General features: G+C 37.4%; 1 protein-coding gene across 4 annotated transcripts in view; it reads right to left on the bottom strand.

Annotated features, from left to right (window-relative positions):
- Positions 1-20,290, bottom strand: part of ARHGAP5 (Rho GTPase activating protein 5) — a 107,630-nt gene that overhangs the window by 25,471 nt on the left and 61,869 nt on the right. For 3 of the 4 annotated variants that reach the window (XM_019754531.2, XM_074328127.1, XM_019754530.2), the window contains one exon: positions 16,494-16,641. In XM_019754531.2, coding sequence (XP_019610090.1) covers positions 16,494-16,641 — 148 coding nt within the window. The remainder of the gene's footprint in view (positions 1-16,493; positions 16,642-20,290) is intronic. The other variant, XM_074328128.1, reaches the window with a different exon arrangement.

The following is a 20,290-nucleotide window of genomic DNA, read 5'->3' as shown; positions in this document are numbered from 1 at the left end:
TGGCAAATAAACATATGAAAAGATGCTCCACACATCGTATGTTATTAAGGAATTGCAAATTAAGACAATGAGATACCACTACATGTTGTCACGCAGCAGCCTACCCGTCTGTCCCCTCCTACCTACCCCTAAAAAAAAAGAGAATCTGTGAGACTAATCCTTTCAAGGACTTTGTTTCACCTTTGTGTTTACACCTTATGTCTCCGTTTGGCCCTGGAGGATGGCTGGTTAGCAAATGACGAGTAAAATGACGTGGGGAATTCCCCACGGCGGGGGTGGGGGGTGGGGACAACTCAAGCCAGGCACAGTCGAGTGGGGACCAGCAGGAGAACCCACGGGGTTGACAGAGGTGGGCATAGACCCCACCTTACCCGGGTTAAGGAGAGCTTCTGCCTTTGTGGCCATATTCCTTCCCACATCCTGCTTGGGAAGAGATTCAATGATATAATAATATCAGTTCTCCATCAATCCATTTCAGTAAGTTTCAGCATAAAGGTTTTGGCTCTTGGGGAGGTACATCCTGAAACTGACAGTTCAGCTGCTTGCAGGCAAAGGTAATTAGTTCAAATCAGTTTCTTAGTATAATGTGTGAAATTTACAGACCTTGGAGAAAACAATGTTGCTTTCTTTTGTGTGCATCCATAAAAGCCACAAGGCCGGGACCCCCCCCCCCCCCCATTGGATTCTGATTCGGGGTCCTCAGTCCTTTGAGGCTGTGAGACCCCTGGCCCCTATAACTTTCTTGATTTCTGTTTCTTACTCTTAACTCTTTGCCTCCCTTTCTCCTTCACTTACTGCCTGTGTGTGCTGGACGCGACAACTACAAACCTATTAGAATGACCAAAATCTAGAACTTTGACAACACCAATTGCTGGCGAAGATATGAAAGAAGAACTCTTACTCATTGCTGGTGAGAAAGCAAAATGGTAGACACTTTTGAAGACAGTTCGGTAGTTTCTCACAAAACTAAACACGCCTTACCATACTATGCAGTAATCGCGCTCCTAGCTATTTAACCAAAGGAGTTGAAAGCTTATGTCCATACAAAAATCTACACATGTATGTTTATAGCATCTTTATTAATAATTGCCAAAAGCTGGAAGCAACTTGGATGTCCTTCAGTAGGTGAATGGATAAACTGTAATACATCCTGACAATAGAATATTATTGAGCAGTAAAAAGAAATGAACTATCAAGCCTCAAATGCATATTCCAAGTGAAAGAAGCCAATCTGAGAAGTCTACATACACTATGATTCCAACTATATAATACTGTGAAAAAGGCAAAACTGAAGACAAAAAGGAAAATATATATATCAGTGGTTGCCAGGGGTCGGGAAAGAAATGAATAGGCAGAGCACAGAGGATTTTTAGGGCAGTGGAAAATACTCTATGTTGTATAACGATAGAGCTATGTCATTTTACATTTGTCAAAACCCACAGAATGTATAATACCAAGCGTTAACCCTAATATACACTATGGACTTTGGGTGATTACGGTTATGTCAATGTAGGTTCATCCTTGGCAAAAAATGCACCATTCTAGTGAGTGATGATGATAATATGGGATGAGGGGGTTTGCATGTACGGGGCAGGGGACATATGGGAAACCTCTCTGTAACTTCCTCTCAATTTTGTTATAAACCTAACATTGCTCTCAAGATATGCAGACACTTGTATCTACATATAAAGCTTATAAGAATAAAGTAACATCAATGGAGCAAGATTCTTTTAGCAGTGGTAAGTGACAGGCACAAGCCCACCGCACAAATACTATGGCTAAAAGCAGTATTTTCTTTTCTCAATTAACCAAAAACAGTATTTTTAAATTACACTTGGTGGGTGGTATTTACTTCCTACAACTTGAATTTACTAAATTAAAACGTCACTACTTTCCAGCCACTAAATATTTAATATTTGAGGAAAAGCAACTTAGCTTTCCAATCTTTCCTTTTGTTACTTTCTTTATATAAAATGATTAAAAGATCATAAAGTATTACATACATCATTTTCATTCCATCTTCAAAATAACTGGCTAGAGCCTTATTTAAAGATAACAAGCTTAGAAAAGTGAAGTGACCTCCTAAAGGTCACACACTGAGCAAGCTAGGGACATTAGTTTGTTCCATTTATTAAAGGATGTACTTTTGAAATGCCTCCCCAATTGTTTTATAGTGAATGGTTTTCTCTCTGTGCATGCTTTCTATCACTGGGGTTGTACACAGCAATTTCATGTTCTGACTTTTTTCCTAGAAAATAAAAAATATAAACATGTAAAGACTTAGGTTCAGAAACAGAGGATTACTGAATAAATTATGATTATCAAGATGTTAGAATATGATAGATAAATCATAAAAAGTAATTACAAATATAAGTATCTTCACACGAAATGAAGTTGTTCATGTATTAAAAATATTATAAAATTACGTTTAATTTTCCCCTTTGAAAAAGCTGTTTATGTTTAAAATGTGTATTATACATAGTATAAATATAAAGAGAAAGAAAACTTATCTTTTTTTTTTTTTTTTGAGTCAGACCAACAGCTTTATTGAAAGATGAGGAGAGCCAAACCCCCCTACCCCTACAATGCAGGCGGTGTTGGCCTCAAGCTTGGGGCATCTGGGTGTCCTGCAGCTGGAGAGACAGAAAACTTATCTCTTGATCATGAAATCTCAGGTGATTTTCAGTTCTATTCCTTAATGTACAGATCTGTATTTTTTTCCCTATTATAATGTAATAGTTCCTCTCCTTAAGAAAAAAATAACCCTGGTTATCAAAAATCACTTGTAAGCAGTATGTTAAGTGGGGTCTGGGCTAGAGCATAATTGTGTGACCTCAGACAATTTCTCTCGGCCTTAGTTTCTTCCTCTGTAAAATGGAGATAGTAACTGCATACACACTCCACAGAGGTATAAAATTAAATGAATAAACAACACACTTATTTTATAGCATATTGCAAGTTTACAAATACTAAACATATAGTAAAAGCTGATTCTATTTTCAAAGTTATTGTTTCACCTGAGAAATAAAAAAAGTAAGGGCTAGAGTGTTTCTTCAGACTTGCGCAACATTCATTTTCTTATATTCCACATCTGGTTGTCAACAATATCATGTTTCAATTTAACTTAAAAAACCAAGCATTGAAGATAGCTGTCACCTAAGAACTGCCTTTCTTTCCTTATTATAACCACAGATAATCTTGCACATTGTGTTTTTATCAAAATGTGAAACCCGTGCTTTTACATTATGACTTAGTGACTCCGCATAATGCAAATTACTAAGCTGATATATAAAGATCAATTTTGAAAAGTCTTACTAATACAAATGCCTCCATTCTCTCATTTGCAATGATCATATATTCTTTGTATTTGTAGGGAAAAAATAAATGCTAATTTCTAGTTTGCAAAATAAAGACAAATATTAATGTATAACTAATATCACAAGGATATTCAGGGTTCTTTCAAAGACACTGAGGTTTCTTTTTCAAACATTTATTAAATAAGGACAATAAGGACTTAATTACAGACACTGTTTTAGGAGCTAGGGTCCCTATTGTCATGGAGATTATGGTCTAAAGGCTGTGGTGTAAAAACATATTTTTTAAAAGCTTTAGCAAAGACCCAATGACAGGCTATGTCAAGACAGCAATGCTCTTGCTAACAGATAAAAACATACTTCAAAGTTAGAAACCACAAAAGGTAGTATTAATATACCAGAAAACCTCAAGGAATTTCTGCTAAACACAGGCATACTAAAAGTATCTAAAGAACAGCTTTAAGGGCTAATTTATAATTCCTCTTTGCTAGATCAAGAATAGGTCACACTTTAATCATTAAATTCAGATGTCAATGATACCAATTTTTAGCACTTATCTGACACTGCTAAGGTTATTAAAAGCCCAGAATTTCAAAAGCAACATTAAGAAGTCCTTTAGAAAATGACATTTGTCTCCTAATGCATCCTGTGATGCATTAAGAAGGATATATCAACTCTATGGAGAATTCCAGCCAAAAATGTTTAACTGGAATCTGACTAGGAATTAGACAACTAGAATTTAGGAACATTCTGGGGAAAAAAAGGCTTAAAATCTTCAAAAGATGTCATAAAAACACACACAAAAGGCTAGGCAATAATTCTAAATTAAAGAAAACTAAAGAGACATAACAAGAAATGTAAGGTACGATCCTTTGCTGGAACCTCAACTGAAAGAACAAAAGCACTAGCTGTAAGAGTACATTACCAGGACAAAGGAGGGAATTTGAAAATAGAGACAATATTAGATAATATGATTTTATCAAAGTTAAATTTCCTGAAGGTGGTATTTATATTGTGGTTATGTGGGGAAAATGTCCTTGTTCTTGGGAGATATATGCTAAAAAAATTTAGTGCCATGTTGTCTATAACTCTCAAACAGCTGGTCAAAAAAAAAAAAAGTTGGAGAAGAAATGTGGCAAAAAAGTAACTGATGAATCTAGGTAAAAGGTATATGGATGCTTAATCATACTATTCTTGCAACATTTCTGAAGTTCAAAACTTTTCAAAATTTAAGAAAATACAAAATGGTTATTTGAAATAAGAAATAATCCTTTATGAAAGCAAGAGAACAAACTGGGGAATTATGGGATGATTACTTCAGATTTGTGGTCATATGTTTAAAGTGAAATGCACAGTTTTTATTTTTCTACAACCATGGTCCATTTTCGGGTCCAACCACAGAGTAATCAGGAAATTAGTTTAACCAAAGTTGAAGTTTTGCCAATTGAATAACATGGTGGGGGTTGAGAAGGTATGCAAGGGAATGAATATAAAAATGGGTTTAGAAATAAAAAAACCATGTCAGTTGACACAGAAAAATCATTTAACAAAATCCAACACCCTTTCATGATAAAATATACTCAACAAACTACAAGGTGACTTTATTTGGAAATAGGATCATTACAGATATAATTAGTTAAAATAAGACGAGGTCATACTGGAGTAGGGTGACTCCTTAACCTAATGACTGGTATATCCTGGTAAGACAGACACACAGGGAGAGCCCCAAAAGCAAAAATTGGAGTAACACAGCTGTAATCCAAGGAACAGCAAGGATTGACGTCCTCACCACCAGAAGCTAGGAAGAGGCAAGTAAGGACTCTACTCAGAGCCTCAGAAGGAATGTGACCAGCTGTATCTTGATTTCAGACTTCCAACCGCCGACTGAGTGAATAAATTTCTGTTGTTTTAAGCTACCCAATTTGTGGCGCTTTGTTATGGCAGCCCCAGGAAAGTAATATAGAAGGAAACTTAACTTCCTCAACATACTAAAAAGCATTTATGAAAAACACAGCTAATATCATAATGGTGAAAGAATGAAAGCTGTCCTCTAAAATAAGGAATAAGCTAAGAATGCCAGCTTTCACCACAGCTAGTTCAAACCAAAGCAATTAGGCAAGAAAAGTAACTTTATAAAAGGCCTCCAAATCTGAAAGGAACAAAGTAAACCTATGCCTATTCATAGAGGACATCACCTTATATATACACAAAATCCCAAAGAACACACAAAAGATAGAGCTAATAAAAAAATTAAGCAAAGTTGCAGAATAAAAGATCATCACACAAAAATCAGTTCTATACACCAGCAACAAACATTCCAGAAATGAAATTAAGAAAACAATTCTGTTTACAACAGCATCCAAAAGAATAAAATAACTAGGAATAAACTTAACCAAGGAGGTACAAGACTTGTAAACTGAAAACTATGAAACAGTATTGAGATAAATTAAAGAATACCTAAATAAATGGGCTTTCATGTTCACGGACTGGAAGACTTAATACTGTTAAGATGACATATTATCAAAATGATCTACAGATCAAAACGCAATCCCTATCAAAAGGGATAGGATGACTAGAATTAAAACACATACACACACACACACCCGAATATAACAAGTTGGCAAGGATGTGGACAATTTTTAACCCTTGTACACTGCTGATGGAAATGTGAAATTGTAGAAATGTGAAATTTTCTACTACATCCACAGTAGAAAAGTCTGACAGTTCAAGTTAAATAAGGAATTACCATGTGACCCACCATTCCACTCCTAGGTACCCAAAAGAATTGAAAACAAGTACTCAAACAAATATTTGTACATGAATGTTCATACCGTATTTCCTGAAAATAAGACCTAACCGGACAATCAGCTCTAATGTGTCTTTTGGAGTAAAAAATAATATAAGACCTGGTCTTATTTTACTATATTATGTTATATTATATTGATTATATTATAGTTATATTATAGCATAATATATAATATGTATTATACTATAATATACTATACTACACTAGTATAATAGTATAGTATAATGTATTATACTATAATATAGTATAGTATAATACGGGGTCTTATATTAATTTTTGCTCCAAAAGACGCATTAGAGCTGACTGTCCAGCTAGGTCTTTTTCTCGGGGAAATACGGTAGCAGCACTGTTCACAATAGCCAAAGGGTGAAAACAAACCAAATATCTACCAACTTATGAATGAATAAAGAAAACATGGTATATATCAATACAATGACACATGCTACAACATAGATGAACCTCAGAAACATCATGTGAAGTGACAGAAGCCAGACAAATGGTCACATATGGTATCTTGAATAAGTAAATCCAATGACAGAAAGCAGGTTGGTGGTTGCCAGATGCTGGGGCAAGAGGGCCCTTAGGGAAGAGTAACTGCTTAATGAGTACAGAGTTCTCTTTGGGGTGATGAAAATCTTTGCAACTAAGTAAGACAGTGGTTGCACCACATTGTACATGTACTGCATGCCAGGTAACTGTATACTTAAAAATGATTAATTTTATATAAATTTCACCTCAATAAAAATATTTTAAAAAGTATCAAAGTCATCTGACCTGTGCACATTCAATGCCTGATAACCATGCTACCTTCTTATTAAAAATTTCTTCTCCTTAGTGTTTTAGGGCTCCACTCTTATATGGCCTATTTGCATTGTGACGTTTTCTTCTCACTCTATACGTTCACCCTCAATTTCACTAACTCATAGCTTACATTGGTATCTATACAATGGCAATTACCCAAATCTTATTTTAAGGCCAAACTATTTTTCAAAGATCTATAGCCATAATGATAAACCAAGTCTTGGGTATCCCACATGCACCTTAAGATTCAACACGTACATAATAGGAATCCATTATCAAATTGTCAAATCTACATTTTATACTATGATTTTTATTTTCATTAATGATACACCACCTACAGTCACCCTTAATATAGCAAAGTGAGAGGCATTTTTTGAGTCCTCTTTCAACCCCGTATCAAATTTATCATCCTAGTATTTCCTGAGAGAGGCCTATTTTCCCTTTCTTTCAAATCTCTCTCCTCCGTATTACCTCTTTTTGTCTACTTTAAATTTATACTAATATTTCAAGGATCATTTCCCAACAGGAACTTAGTACAACTTATTATACAGTACCTATTATAAAAGCTGCTATAAAGATACCTGATTTCACCACGAAGGATTAACTGTTATGGCAATTCTCCTACTGTAGTAAAACACCTAAAACCTGGAAAAATTATATGAAACACCAGTTTTCAGACACCGAACAACAGGCAGCTCAAAACTGATCTATGAGGGGAGAAAAAAGCAAATATGTTAAACTCTATGAATGTCCCAAATTAATGACTGAAGACAGTTTTTAGATAGTAGTGCCGAAAGGTGGAATCCCATCAGAGCAGAATGGCCTACCAGAACTGAGAAGATGGAGACAGGAGTTCAGAAAGAATGGGAAGACTAGAATTTGTAGGGAAGTACCAAAAAACAGGGACAGATACACAGAGAGCCTCAGAGATGTGCAGAAAAGTCCCTGGAGTCTTTGGTTGAATACTGTACCATGTATGAGAGGAAACTTCCTGAAGCCAAGAGCTGAGAATAATTCAAGTTTTATTCTGAAAAGATCTTTTAACAGGCAGGGCATTGGGTCAAATCCTCATACCTTATTATAGGTCTAAATAAATATTAGAATAAAAGCTGCTCTGGATCTGCCAAAACTTATAAGCAAGCCTAGAAAGGACCAAACATTCACAAAACTACCTAACACGTGACAAAAAAAAATCCAAGTCTTCAAAGGAACACTAGAAAAGTAACCACCCAATAACATAAAATTCAAAATGTCTGACATTAAATCACAACCACCAAAGAAGTAGAAAATAATCCATAATAAAGAGAAAAATCAACAGAAAGAGACCCAGAAATGAAATGACAGAATTAGTAAAACAAGTACCTTAAATAAGCCATTATAAATTTTAAAAGTATATTCAAAGTTGTAAACGAAAATACCAACACGATGGGTAGAAAAATGAAAGACATAAAAGAGACTTAAATGGACATCTATCTTTGACCATGTAAGAAAAAAAAAAATCAGTGAACTAGAAGATACAGTAATAGACATATACTCTAATCAAAATGAAACTTAGAAAGAAAATAGATTTTAACAAAATGAACAGAGCCTCAGTTGAGTGAGCTGCGGGACAATTTCAAGATGTCTAACACACATGTATAATGGGAGTACAGAAGCAGAAGTAGGGGGAATAGGAAAACAGAAAAAAATATTTCAAGAGATAATGGTCTAAATTTTTACAAATTTGAAAATTATAAACCAAGTGATCCAAGAAGCTCCAGAAAACTCAAGCAGAAGTGTGTAGCCTCAGAGGAGCTCAGACGGCAGAATAGACGGGCGCTGTGCCAATTGCCTCCCAAATAATTTATACAACATTCAACTTCGGAATTCATCTGAACACTAGCTGAACAAACAGAACCTCTACACTAAGGATTTAAAGAAGAGGCCACATGGACACTGGTAGGAGGGGCGGCGATGTGAGGCAGGCTGATTCCAGGCTCATGGAGAGAGGGCAAACGCCGCCAGTGCACCTCAGTGGTGGAGGTTTCCCCCATTGGGCTGCCCCATGATGGGTTCCCTAGCCCAGAGTTCCTCTCCCAGGAAGGGGAGTTCCACGGAAGGTGAGTTCCACAATAGCTGGCAGTAGAAAACAGTGAGGGCTTTCTTTGCTCAACTCGGTGGGGTAGAGGGCAACCAGAGACCCAGTCGCCCTCCTGTGGAGCCGGCACACAGACTTGCTCTCTGGGGAGCACTCACCCGGTCCCTGGTGGAGGGGAGTGGCTCTGCGGGTGGGTGCCCAGGAGCCTAATGGGAAGGACCGAGCTGAGCATCTGTAGTGCAGGAGCTGGAAGTTTGGGGACCACTGTTTCCCGTGTGGAGCTTGCACATGGGTGGTGGACAGGAGAGCACCGTTTTTTCAGGGTTAAGCTCTCCCACAGAGGGTGTTTCGGTATCGCACTGGTCTGGCGGAATAGGCTCAGGTGTGAGCGTGTGCACGCGCATGCTGCCTCGGGACCCGCTGACTGAGACGTGGGCGCGTGAGCACGCTGCCTTAGGTTACCTTAGGTACCCTGTGCAGCGTTGCCAGGGTGGTACCTGACTGTCAAGCTGCTCTACCTGATCCACAGGCTGCTGACCGAGACAGGCCGAGACTGAGAGTTTTCCTGAGTGTTGGACTGGGAGCTGCTTGGTGGTGCGACCTGGCAAAAACATTCATGGCACGTTTTTGCAGACTGGTTGGCGGTGGAGCATACCGTGTTCTGACTTGGTGGGGGCCACTGACTACACCCCGTGGTGCCCTGGGGGACTGCCCCAACCACCTAAAGCTGCGTTGCTGGGGGCACCCTGGGCCCCTGGTGCCTGGCCGCCACCTCCACAGGTCACAGAGGGTTTTTGCAAAAGCGAACAGTCCACAGCGACCTGTGGGGATTTTGGGTGGTGAGCACACCCCCAGGGCCCACAGCAGCCAACTGCGGACCCCTCACTGCAAGCTTGAGAGGGAGGCTGCCGCACAACGTGCTGGGCCCTTCCCCTCAACACAACAGGTGCGGAGTCACCCGGACACTACTGCTGAGCAAGTGGCTTGCAGGTTAAAGAGGGCGGAGAGCCTTTTTTTTTTCTTCTTCTCTGTCCGTTTGTTTTTTCTTTTCTCTGTTAGTCCTTCCCTTTTTTCTTCCCTCTTTTTTTAACTACCAATTTTTCTTTTCTTTTGTTCTTGTTTTTCTTTTCTTTTTCATCTTTTTGTTCCTTTTTCTTCTTTTTCTTTCATCTGTTTTCTTTTTGTTGTTATTTCTCGGGTTGGTCTTGTTATTGCTTAGGTTACTGTTTTTCTCCCTTGTTCTGGTCTTTTTGTCTCTTTTATATATTTTTGTTTCTCCTATCTCTTCATTTTTTATCGTGTTTCTGTGGGGGTGTATTTGTTTTTTGGTGTTGATTTGCCCTGCTTTGTTTTTGTTCTTGTTTTGGGAAGTGGAAGTGGGTCTAGCACTGGTCCAGGAGCCAAGAGTACAATGAATTTGTGGAAACCACTGACCACAGCCTTTACCCACCTGTAACACCACCTCGCCCACCTACTGCTGCAATGAGAGAGGCACTCTGGGTGCCTGTGTGACTGGCCCCACCCCCACAAACTGAGGACAAGGATTTTTACAATAGCAGATGGTCCGCAGAACCCTGGGGTCATCTTGGTGGTGGTTCAGTGACCCCAAACCTGCATCAGAGCCCCTCGGGAGCAGCTCTCGGGAATTTGTGAGCTTGAGGTAGATGCTGGCTGTAGTGCCCTTGGGGTGCTGTACAAGGGGGTCACAGTCAAGGTATTGGCGTAAGAACTGAATCTGCATTAACATCTTTAAAACCACCAATCACGTCTCATAACTCACTTGAACTACATCCTGCCCAGCTAATGCTGAATCGCCGAGGGCACCCTCAACACCGGGTCAAACAGCCAGACACATGCTCCTAAAGAGCCTCTTTCAATAGCTGGGCCTTAATGGCAATTGACAGGTGGCAACAGGCCTAGGGGGCACTGGGCCTTTTGCTAAACTGCCTCAGGACCAATAATGGTGGCAGCCAGCCTCAGTTCACAGAGAGACCACCCCCACGACTCCAGGTCCAGCATGGGCAGCAGCCAACTGCATACAGTTTTGAGGCACCTACCAGGTCGCCACAGTCCATTAATAGACAGGGTTGAAACAGCCCTGAGTGGCAGCCCCACCCAAGCGACACCAGAACCAATACACCCAGAGGCCAGCATCAGACCAAACCAGAGCAGTACCTGGTTGAACCTACAAGTGACACTTCAAAGGAAATTTTCCACAGGAACAAGTGCCCACAGGGCGAACCTCCACACAGCAGCTCATACACTGTGAGCAGAGCTAATTCTCCCAGCTAATCAGCCTGGGGGTCAATCCCACCCTCAAACAACTCAAAAGTAATTAAAGATCAACTTCAATAGTGACACCTCTGGAACACAAGGGACAGGAGAATAGGGAGACTGTGCAATCCAAATATAAAGGACACATGCTACACAAGACCATCTAGCAATGACTGAGAGATGTAGATGATCTACCTAATACACTGTAGCAAACACAGAGCGACAGCCAGAATGAGGAAACACAGAAACATATACCAAGTAAAAGATCAGAAAAAAACCTCTAGAAATGGAACTAAATAGAACAGAGGCATCCAAACTATCAGACTGATTATAGAACACTGGTGATAAGGAACTTAGTGAGAACATAAAGAAAGATAGAGAAATCATAAAAAAAACAATCAGTTAGAACTAAAGAATATAATAACTGAAATGAAGAACACACTCAAAGGAATCACCAAACTAGATGAAGCAAAGGACTGCATCAGCAATTTAGAAGACAAGCTAGCAGAAGTCACCCAACTAGAACAAAAAGAAACAAGAATAAAAAACAACAAAAATAGTTTAAGAGACCTGTGGGACAACATCAAGCGCAACAATATTCACATCATAGGAATACCAGAAGGAGAAGAGAAGCAGCAAGGGATCAAGAACACATTTAAAGGAATAAGGACCAAAAACTTCCTTACCCTGGTGAAGGAAATCGACATACAAGCCCAGTAAGTGCAGAGTTCCAAACAAGATGAACCTAAACTGGCCCCACCAAGACACATTATAGTTAAAATGCCAAAAGTTAAGACAAAAAGAGAATCCTAAAAGCAGCAAGAGAAAGACAGTAGATTAAATACAAGGGAACTCCTATAAGACTATCAACTGACTTTTCTATAGAAAAATCTGCAGGCCAGAAGGGAGTGGCAGGAAATATTCAAAGTGATGATAACCAAAGGCCTACATCCAAGATTACTCTACCCAGCAAGGCTATCACTTAAAATTGAAGGAGCAATAAAGAGCTTCTCAGAAAACAATAAGCTACGGAATTCATTACCACCAAACCAACATTGCGTGAAATGTTAAACGGGCTTTTTTTAAACAATAGAGAGGGAAAACAAACTAACAAAGGAAGACCAGAATTACTAATAACAAAATGGCAATAAATACAGTGGTACCTCGGTAGTTGAACGTCGCGGTTGACGAACATTTTGGTTTACAAACGCCATAAATTTTATGGATCTATGGTATCATTAGATAGTAAAATTCATGTTAAATTTGCAGTTTTAGGGGTTGATTTTAAAGGTCTGAAATGGATGAACCCATACTGCATTACTTTCTATGGTTTGTGCCTTGTTTTTGAATGTTTCAGAACTCGAACAGTCTTTCGGAACGGATTACGTTAAAAAACCGAGGTACCACTGTATATACCTATCAATAATCACTTTAAATGTGAATGGGCCAAATAAAAAGACATAGAGTGGCTGAGTGGATAAGAAAACAGGACCCATGCATATGCTATTTACAAGAGACTCATCTCAGATCAAAATACACACACAGACTGAAAGTAAAGGGATGGAATAAGACATTTCACGCAAATGAAAACGAGAAAACATCTGGGGTGGCAATACTTATTTCGGACAAAATAGCCTTTAAAACGAAGACGACAATAAAAGACAAAAAAGGGCACTACATAATAGTAAAGGGATTGATCCAACAAAAGGACATAACCCTAGTAAACATCGATGCACTCAACATAGGAGCTCCTGAATATATAAAACACTTTATGACCAAAATAAAGTCAGAGATTAACAATAGCACTGTCATACTATGGGACTTCAACACCCCGTTGTCACCAATGGACAGATCCTCCAGACAGAAAATCAACACGGAAACAGTGGCCTTAAGTGACACTTTAGACCAGTTAAATTTAATCGATATTTTTAGATCATTTCACCCCAAAGCAGAATATACATTTTTCTCAAGTGCACATGAAACATTTTCCAAGATAAACCACATGGTAGGCCACAAAACAAGTCTCAATAAATTTAAGAAGACTGAAATCATATCAAGCGTCTTCTCTGACCACCATGCTATGAAACTAGAAATCAATTATAAAAAGAAATCCGGAAAACACACAAATACATGGAGGCTGAATAACACGTTAATAATAGCGAGTGGGTCAATAATGAGATCAAGGAAGAAATCAAAAGATACCTCAAGACAAACGAAAATGAAAATAGAACTACCCAAAATCTATAGGATGCAGCGAAAGCAGTCCTAAGAGGGAAATTCAAAGCAATGCAGGCCTATCTAAAGAAACAAGAAAATCTCAAATCAACAGACTATCTTTACACCTAAGGAAATTGGAAAAAGAACAGCAAAACAAGCCCAAAGGAAGTACAGGAAGGAAATAAGAAAGATCAGAGCAGAAGTAAATGAAATAGAGACCCAAAAACCAATATAAAAGATCAATGAAACCAAGAGCTGGTTTTTTGAAAAGATAAACAAAATGGACAGACTCTTAGCCAGAGTTACCAACAAAAAGAGAGGACCTAAATTAATAAAATCAGAAATGAAAGAGGAGAAGTGACAACAGATACCACAGAAATACAGAAAATTTTAAGAAAATACAACGAGCAACTATACGCCAACAATCTGGAAGAAATGGATACATTTCTAGAAGTATACAATCTTCCAAGACTGAATCAAGAAGAAACAGAAACTCTGAACAGACCAATTACTACCAAAGAAATTGAATCAGCAATCAACAAGCGCCCAACAAAAGTTCTGGACCAGATGGCTTCACAGGTGAATTTTACAAAACATTCAAAGAAGAATTAACACCCATTCTCCTCAAACTATTCCAAAAACTCCAGAAGGAGGGAAGGCTCCCAAGCACATTTTATGAGGCCAGTATTACTCTGATGCCAAAACCAGACAAAGACATTACAAAAAAAGAAAACTACAGGCTGATATCCTTAATGAACATAGATGCAAAAATCCTCAGCAAAATACTAGAAAACTGGATTCAGCAACACATTAAAAAGATCACATATCATCATCAAGTGGGATTCATTCCTGGTATGTGAGGTTGGTTCAATACCCACAAATCAATTATTGTAACACACCACATTAACAAAATGAAAACTAACAATCATATGATCATATCAATAGATGCGGAAAAAGCACCCAACAAAATCAACAATCATTTTGGATAAAAACACAGCAAACTAGGAACAGAAGGAAGGGTACTTCTCAACCTGATAAAAAGCATCTAAAAAACTAGCAACTAACACCATATTTAATGATGAAACACTTGACGCTTTTTGGGGTGATAAACATGTTCTATATCTTGAATGTGGAAATGCTTACGATGATAAGAGTTATCAAAACTTATACTGTACCATTAAAATTGAATTTTATTGTATTAATAAAGTTGATTTTTAAAATCCACCATAATTTCTTTCAGGTTGTTTAAAAAGTTTAGTTCTTTAAACAAGAATGTTGCTTATAATAATAAAAGTATTGCTCATTTGTATCACGGTGTCTAAGGATTCATAAACAATGAAATACAACTTTTAATTAATAGGTATCTGATATATACATTATTACAAGTTGAACTTTAAATAGAAGCTAGCTCTGCTACAGTCCATATTGAGAATTCAATATTGAATGCTTAAGAAAGTGGGAATTTCTGCTAAAACTGATCAGCATTAATCAGTAATATAACCAAACAATATACTATAATAACAAAAGAACTAGCTTTAATCTTTTATATAACTATTCTTGTGGTCTTATCTTACAGTGTATTTCTAAAAAAGCGCTTAAACATATAAATTACCTGTCAGCTGACTGACCTAATTCAAATTGTGCTAAGAATTGGACTAAAATTTCCTTTTATCTTACACGTGGAATTCTCTCATTTTCCTCAAACCAAATCACTCAACTACCATCAAAATATTCAAGAAATGGGTACTATTAATTATAAAAATAAATGTATAAAATGGTACCCATTATTACTTAAAGTATTTTCTAACTGCTCAGTCATACCCATAAGGTCTAATTATATTACTAGAGGAAAATGAGAATTCTTTAAGCTCAAAGCAGGAAGCTAATATCATAAGAACATTTGCATTTCTGCTCTGCTAAATATGGACAGGAATAGAGACAAGAAATTTGCCTTTTACATATTTTGTTGAAGGAAAAACAAATGACTATGGGTGTAGCCAAATGAAGGCTCTATAAACTAACACTTCTTAATGGAAGGGAGAAGATATTTCAACTATAATACTAGTAGATAACAAGTATTAGCCCATATTTCCACTCCTTTATTAAAACTGAAAGCCAGCACTTCTCGCCAGACAACCCAGTATGAATAGAACTTAGCTGATAATCAGACTAAAAGGTAACATGTACACCTAAGTAAAAATGAGATCGAATTTTTAGATAGGATGTGGGTATCCTAGTTTGTTTTTTAAATAATGCTTATTTATCAAAGGAGATCATTAAGAACAAATAACGCTAAAATGGAATTAGCTCATGTTTTCAAACCATTAATTCTGCAGTCCATTCAATCTCTAAGGTTTCATGGTTAACTCAGCTTACTTTAAATGCACATAAACACTATTAACAGTCTACCTTTATTCCTCAACTCTGACTAGTCCAACCCTCAGATAATGGTTTACATTGGACAAAGTAAACGTAAGCAGGCTTGTTTTTAAAATAGTGAGGATATCTACACACTCCTTAAAAATACAACTCAAGCCTATAAACCACGAGTTAGTGCTAAATAAATAGTAACATTCCAAACTGCCTTTCATTCATAAATATTGCTGAGTTTTAAGAGAAAAATTCATGTGTAAAGTGAGTAAGAAAAATTACTTAAAAACATTGAAACTTTCAAATTATAGATTTAAATTACAACTATGTATGATTAAATAGCATAATTTAATATCAAGTTATTCTACATTCCAGAATAAGGTAAATTCAACATTTTATCATTTGACTTAGCCAATCATTAAAGAGAACTCCAACAAGCGCATTATTGGCCAACAACAAAACTTCTTTCAAATATCAGATGGTTACATCTAGAGTTAATACTGAAGACAATCCTAATAATGAGAACTATACATCTCTTTCAAAACTTTAATGAATCATGAGCATTTGACAAACTGTTGGTGTAGCAGAAGTGAAATTTTAAACCAAATCTCTTTCAATGATATTTCTATCCTACCTGTATCTTCAATAAATTCCACACATTTTTCAACAAATAGTGGTATGGGCTTCTCCGCTGTAACCAGATCCTGGAGGGGCATCCCAAAGTAATTACTTTCCCAATTTCTACGTGTTGGTGGATTGAAGTTCTTAGTTTTCTTTCTCTGCTGTAAGAAAACATATTCAAGTTAAAACTATTAAATTAAAATTAATTGCCTTCAGAATAACATTAGTATTGAGCAATATAAATACATTTTTTTTAATCAAAGAAATATTTAAACACTACATTCCAACCATGTCCATCAATATGGGGCTCATTAATAAGTTCTGCTAGAAGCAGCAACTTGAGCAATGGAAAGAGACAAAAGTGAACAGAGAAAAACATGGCTGACTAGAAAAAATGTTCACTTTGGAAAATAATAAGAAACTGAGTAATTAGGGGATTTAGAAAAGATTATTTTCAGTGCCTATGCAAAGGAAAAACTAGGAGTAAGCAATGCTCAATTCACTTTAGGTGTGGTCTGTACAGCTATATTTATAAAAACATAATATAGCGCTTTTTTTTTAAGATTTTATTGGGGAAGGGGAACAGGACTTTATTGAGGAACAGTGTGTATTTCCATGACTTTTTTCCAAGTCAAGTTGTTGTCCTTTCAATCTTAGTTGTGGAGGGTGCTGTTCAGCTTCAAGTTGCTGTCCTTTCCGTCTTAGTTGTGGAGAGCGCAGCTCAGCTCCAGGTCCAGTTGCCATTGCTAGTTGCAGGGCGCGCAGCCCACCATCCCTTGTGGGAGTCGAACTGGCAACCTTGTGGTTGAGAGGATGCGCTCCAACCAACTGAGCCATTTGGGAGCTCAGCGGCAGCTCAGCTCAAGTTGCCGTGTTCAATCTTAGTTGCAGGGGGCACTGCCCACCATCCCTTGTGGGAGTCGAGGAATCGAACTGGCAACCTTGTGGTTGAGAGCTCACGCTCCAGCCAACTGAGCCATCCAGGAGGCAGCTCAGCTCAAGGTGCCATGTTCAATCGTGGTTGCAGGGGGCGCCGCCCACCATTCTTTGTGGGACTCCAGGAATCGAACTGGCAACCTTGTGGTTGAGAGCCCACTGGCCCATGTGGAAATCGAACCAGCAGCCTTCGGAGTTAGGAGCAAGGAGCTCCAACCGCCTGAGCCACCGGGCCAGCCCAATATAGCTTTAATTATTGATTATACAATGAAGCTATGTAACTCCATAAACTTTTAGTCCCATCATTTGTCCCTTATCTTCCCATTTTCCTCCCATCTACTGACTCGATTTCTTAATTAGAAATAATTTTCATATGCCATGGACAAAACATTTTCACAATAGTAAAAACAAAATTAAATAAGAATTTTCAGAGTTTATGTTCAATCTAGCATTGGGAGAAAGTGGGTTCTTAACTAGGGAGTGAACGTCTCAAAAACCTAAGGAAGTGCTATCTGGATTTCAACTGCTGAGGAGACTGAGTCTTTCTGGAGCAGGGCATAGTAAGCATCTCCACAGATGACTACTGAGCACCCCCAGTTGAGAATCTGAAATATAGGCAGATGAGGAAGTTTTCAGACATTCAAAGATGTTAGAGCACTTTTATTGACAGTGCTTGTTCCTTTTCTAGGCCAATTTTATTTGCAAATTTGTATTTTCCCTGGTATAACAAATCTATTATTTTTCCTATCATTCCTCACTTAAAAACAGGATAAAAATATACCATTTCTAATTAAAATGGTGTGTCTGTGGGGGAAGGAATACAGGCAGAGCTTTCAATGCCTAAAGCAACAATCATCTTGATTTCCTATTGTTTCTGGAGAGTCTTTCCTTTGGATGGATTCCCCCATGTACAGAGGGTGCCAAAAAAATGTATACACATTTTAAGAAAACTATTAAAATTGTAATATTCAATATTTACCAATAACAAAAGATGAATACATGTCACGTTTGACTTCTGCAATTACAAGAGGTGCTCAATGTGGTTACCATCAGCATCCAGACACTTCTGATTATGGCAAACTACTGCTTGAGTAACGTTGACCAAAGTGTCCGCTTGTATACATTTTCATTTTTTTGGCACCTCTGGTATTCTTTCAAGTCTCTGGATATCTTGAATAATTAAGTCCTTTCTTCATTTCAATTTCAGGTTGCTCCACCTAACAAACCTCCAGGGCTCATGAAATCCATCTTTAAATCCTCATATACTATCATCACTCTCTGGTAATACAGATTATATACACTATAACCAAATGTCTGGAATATTGCCAACAAAGCATTCAAGTGTTTGATCTGGCTCAAGAACTAACCTACCAAATCAAGTAGTATGGATCCTTACTCCTTAAATGATCCTTCCACTACCACCACCACCAAAACAGAACAATGTGTAAGGAAGTGGAAATGAAGATACTATAATTTCAAAGCTGATGTAGGGATACACTGGCCAAATCCTTTTTCTCAGGAGCACTAAGGTATGTTTTAGCCAGCAAACCATTTGATTAGAAAAATGAAAAGTGAAGCAAATTTTTTGAGAGAGGTAGTACAGTGGTGAAAAGATTATATGAGGTAGATTAATGAAAACAATGCCTAGTCTATGGCAAGAGCAACAAGAAGAGATAAAAATATTGCCTTGAGGAGGCAATGCCACCTCAAGAACACAAAGTTTTAAGAAAAGTAAGCTAGCTAGTCCTAACTGTTCCAATCAACTCTGTAGAAATCCTATTAACGTTGCCCTTTAGGAACCAATCTAAACTCTCAGATGACTCTGAAATCATTCCACATTTATTTTACCATTCAGATTATGGGGGAGAGGTAAGTGTAAACTATCTAAGTAACCCTTGAATACTTGACTAAAATTGGGGAGTGGAGACAGGGAAGCAAAATAATGTTGATTCTCTGGCATATGCTCAGGGAATATTCTCCAAGGTCCATAAAGTTACAAGGGCAAGTTATTTAATTCTGTAGTTACATCAAGATTCAGAGCTAGTAATCTAAGGTAATGAAAGGCTAAGTTGCTTATATCATGGAATTTCTGGCAAACTATTAAGGGGTAATTTACTAACAGAACTGTCCTGATAGTCAAGTTGTAACAGGGGGGAAAAGGCATAAAAAGCTTATGTGAGTTTTAATTTTTCTACTAATTGACACTGCTAAAAGAAATTCTACAGAAGAAGTTTTGTATTAGACATTCTTGCAGTAGCTTTATGATGAATAAAAATGCATACAATTCTTTTTTTCTTTAAGTGATAGCTCTTAAGCAGCAGAATCACTTCAGGGAGTTCTTTTAAAACATGTGAATTTTGACTAACTCTACATAATCATGATGCACACCTCCTTGGTTAAGAGTTGATCTATAACTATAAATTTATACCAATTCAAAATGATTTATATAAATTTAAAATCTATTTCATAAATTAAACTATCTAAGGCTAGATGATTACAACTGCTATAAAATGTCACCAAGATATTCTGAAATGCAAAAAAAAGATGACTATGGTTTTTGGTCATTTATAGCTTATGGTCAACCATTAGTCAGAAATGGAGCCCCCAATTAAATAACTGTGCTAGCTGGAAAATGAGATCTGATTTACGATAATCCAACTTTTCATTCACCACATTTACACATATCTTAATTTCTACCTAAATGCAAATGCCTACAGTCTTTCTTTCTAGCTACTCAAGCAAACCGCATGTCTGGAAAAGTATATCCACAGTAAAATAAACATTCCATCACAAATAATGTAAACAACATTACCAATTAAGTGTCCAGCAGATATTAAAAACTATTAGTACGAGTAAACAGGACCAGGAAAAGGT

This window comes from Rhinolophus sinicus, linkage group LG03 (genome assembly GCF_036562045.2).
Source record: "Rhinolophus sinicus isolate RSC01 linkage group LG03, ASM3656204v1, whole genome shotgun sequence".
In the NCBI taxonomy this organism is placed as follows: domain Eukaryota; kingdom Metazoa; phylum Chordata; class Mammalia; order Chiroptera; family Rhinolophidae; genus Rhinolophus; species Rhinolophus sinicus.
Note: the sequence above shows the minus strand (reverse complement) of the source record. Positions and strands in the feature narration are given on the sequence as shown.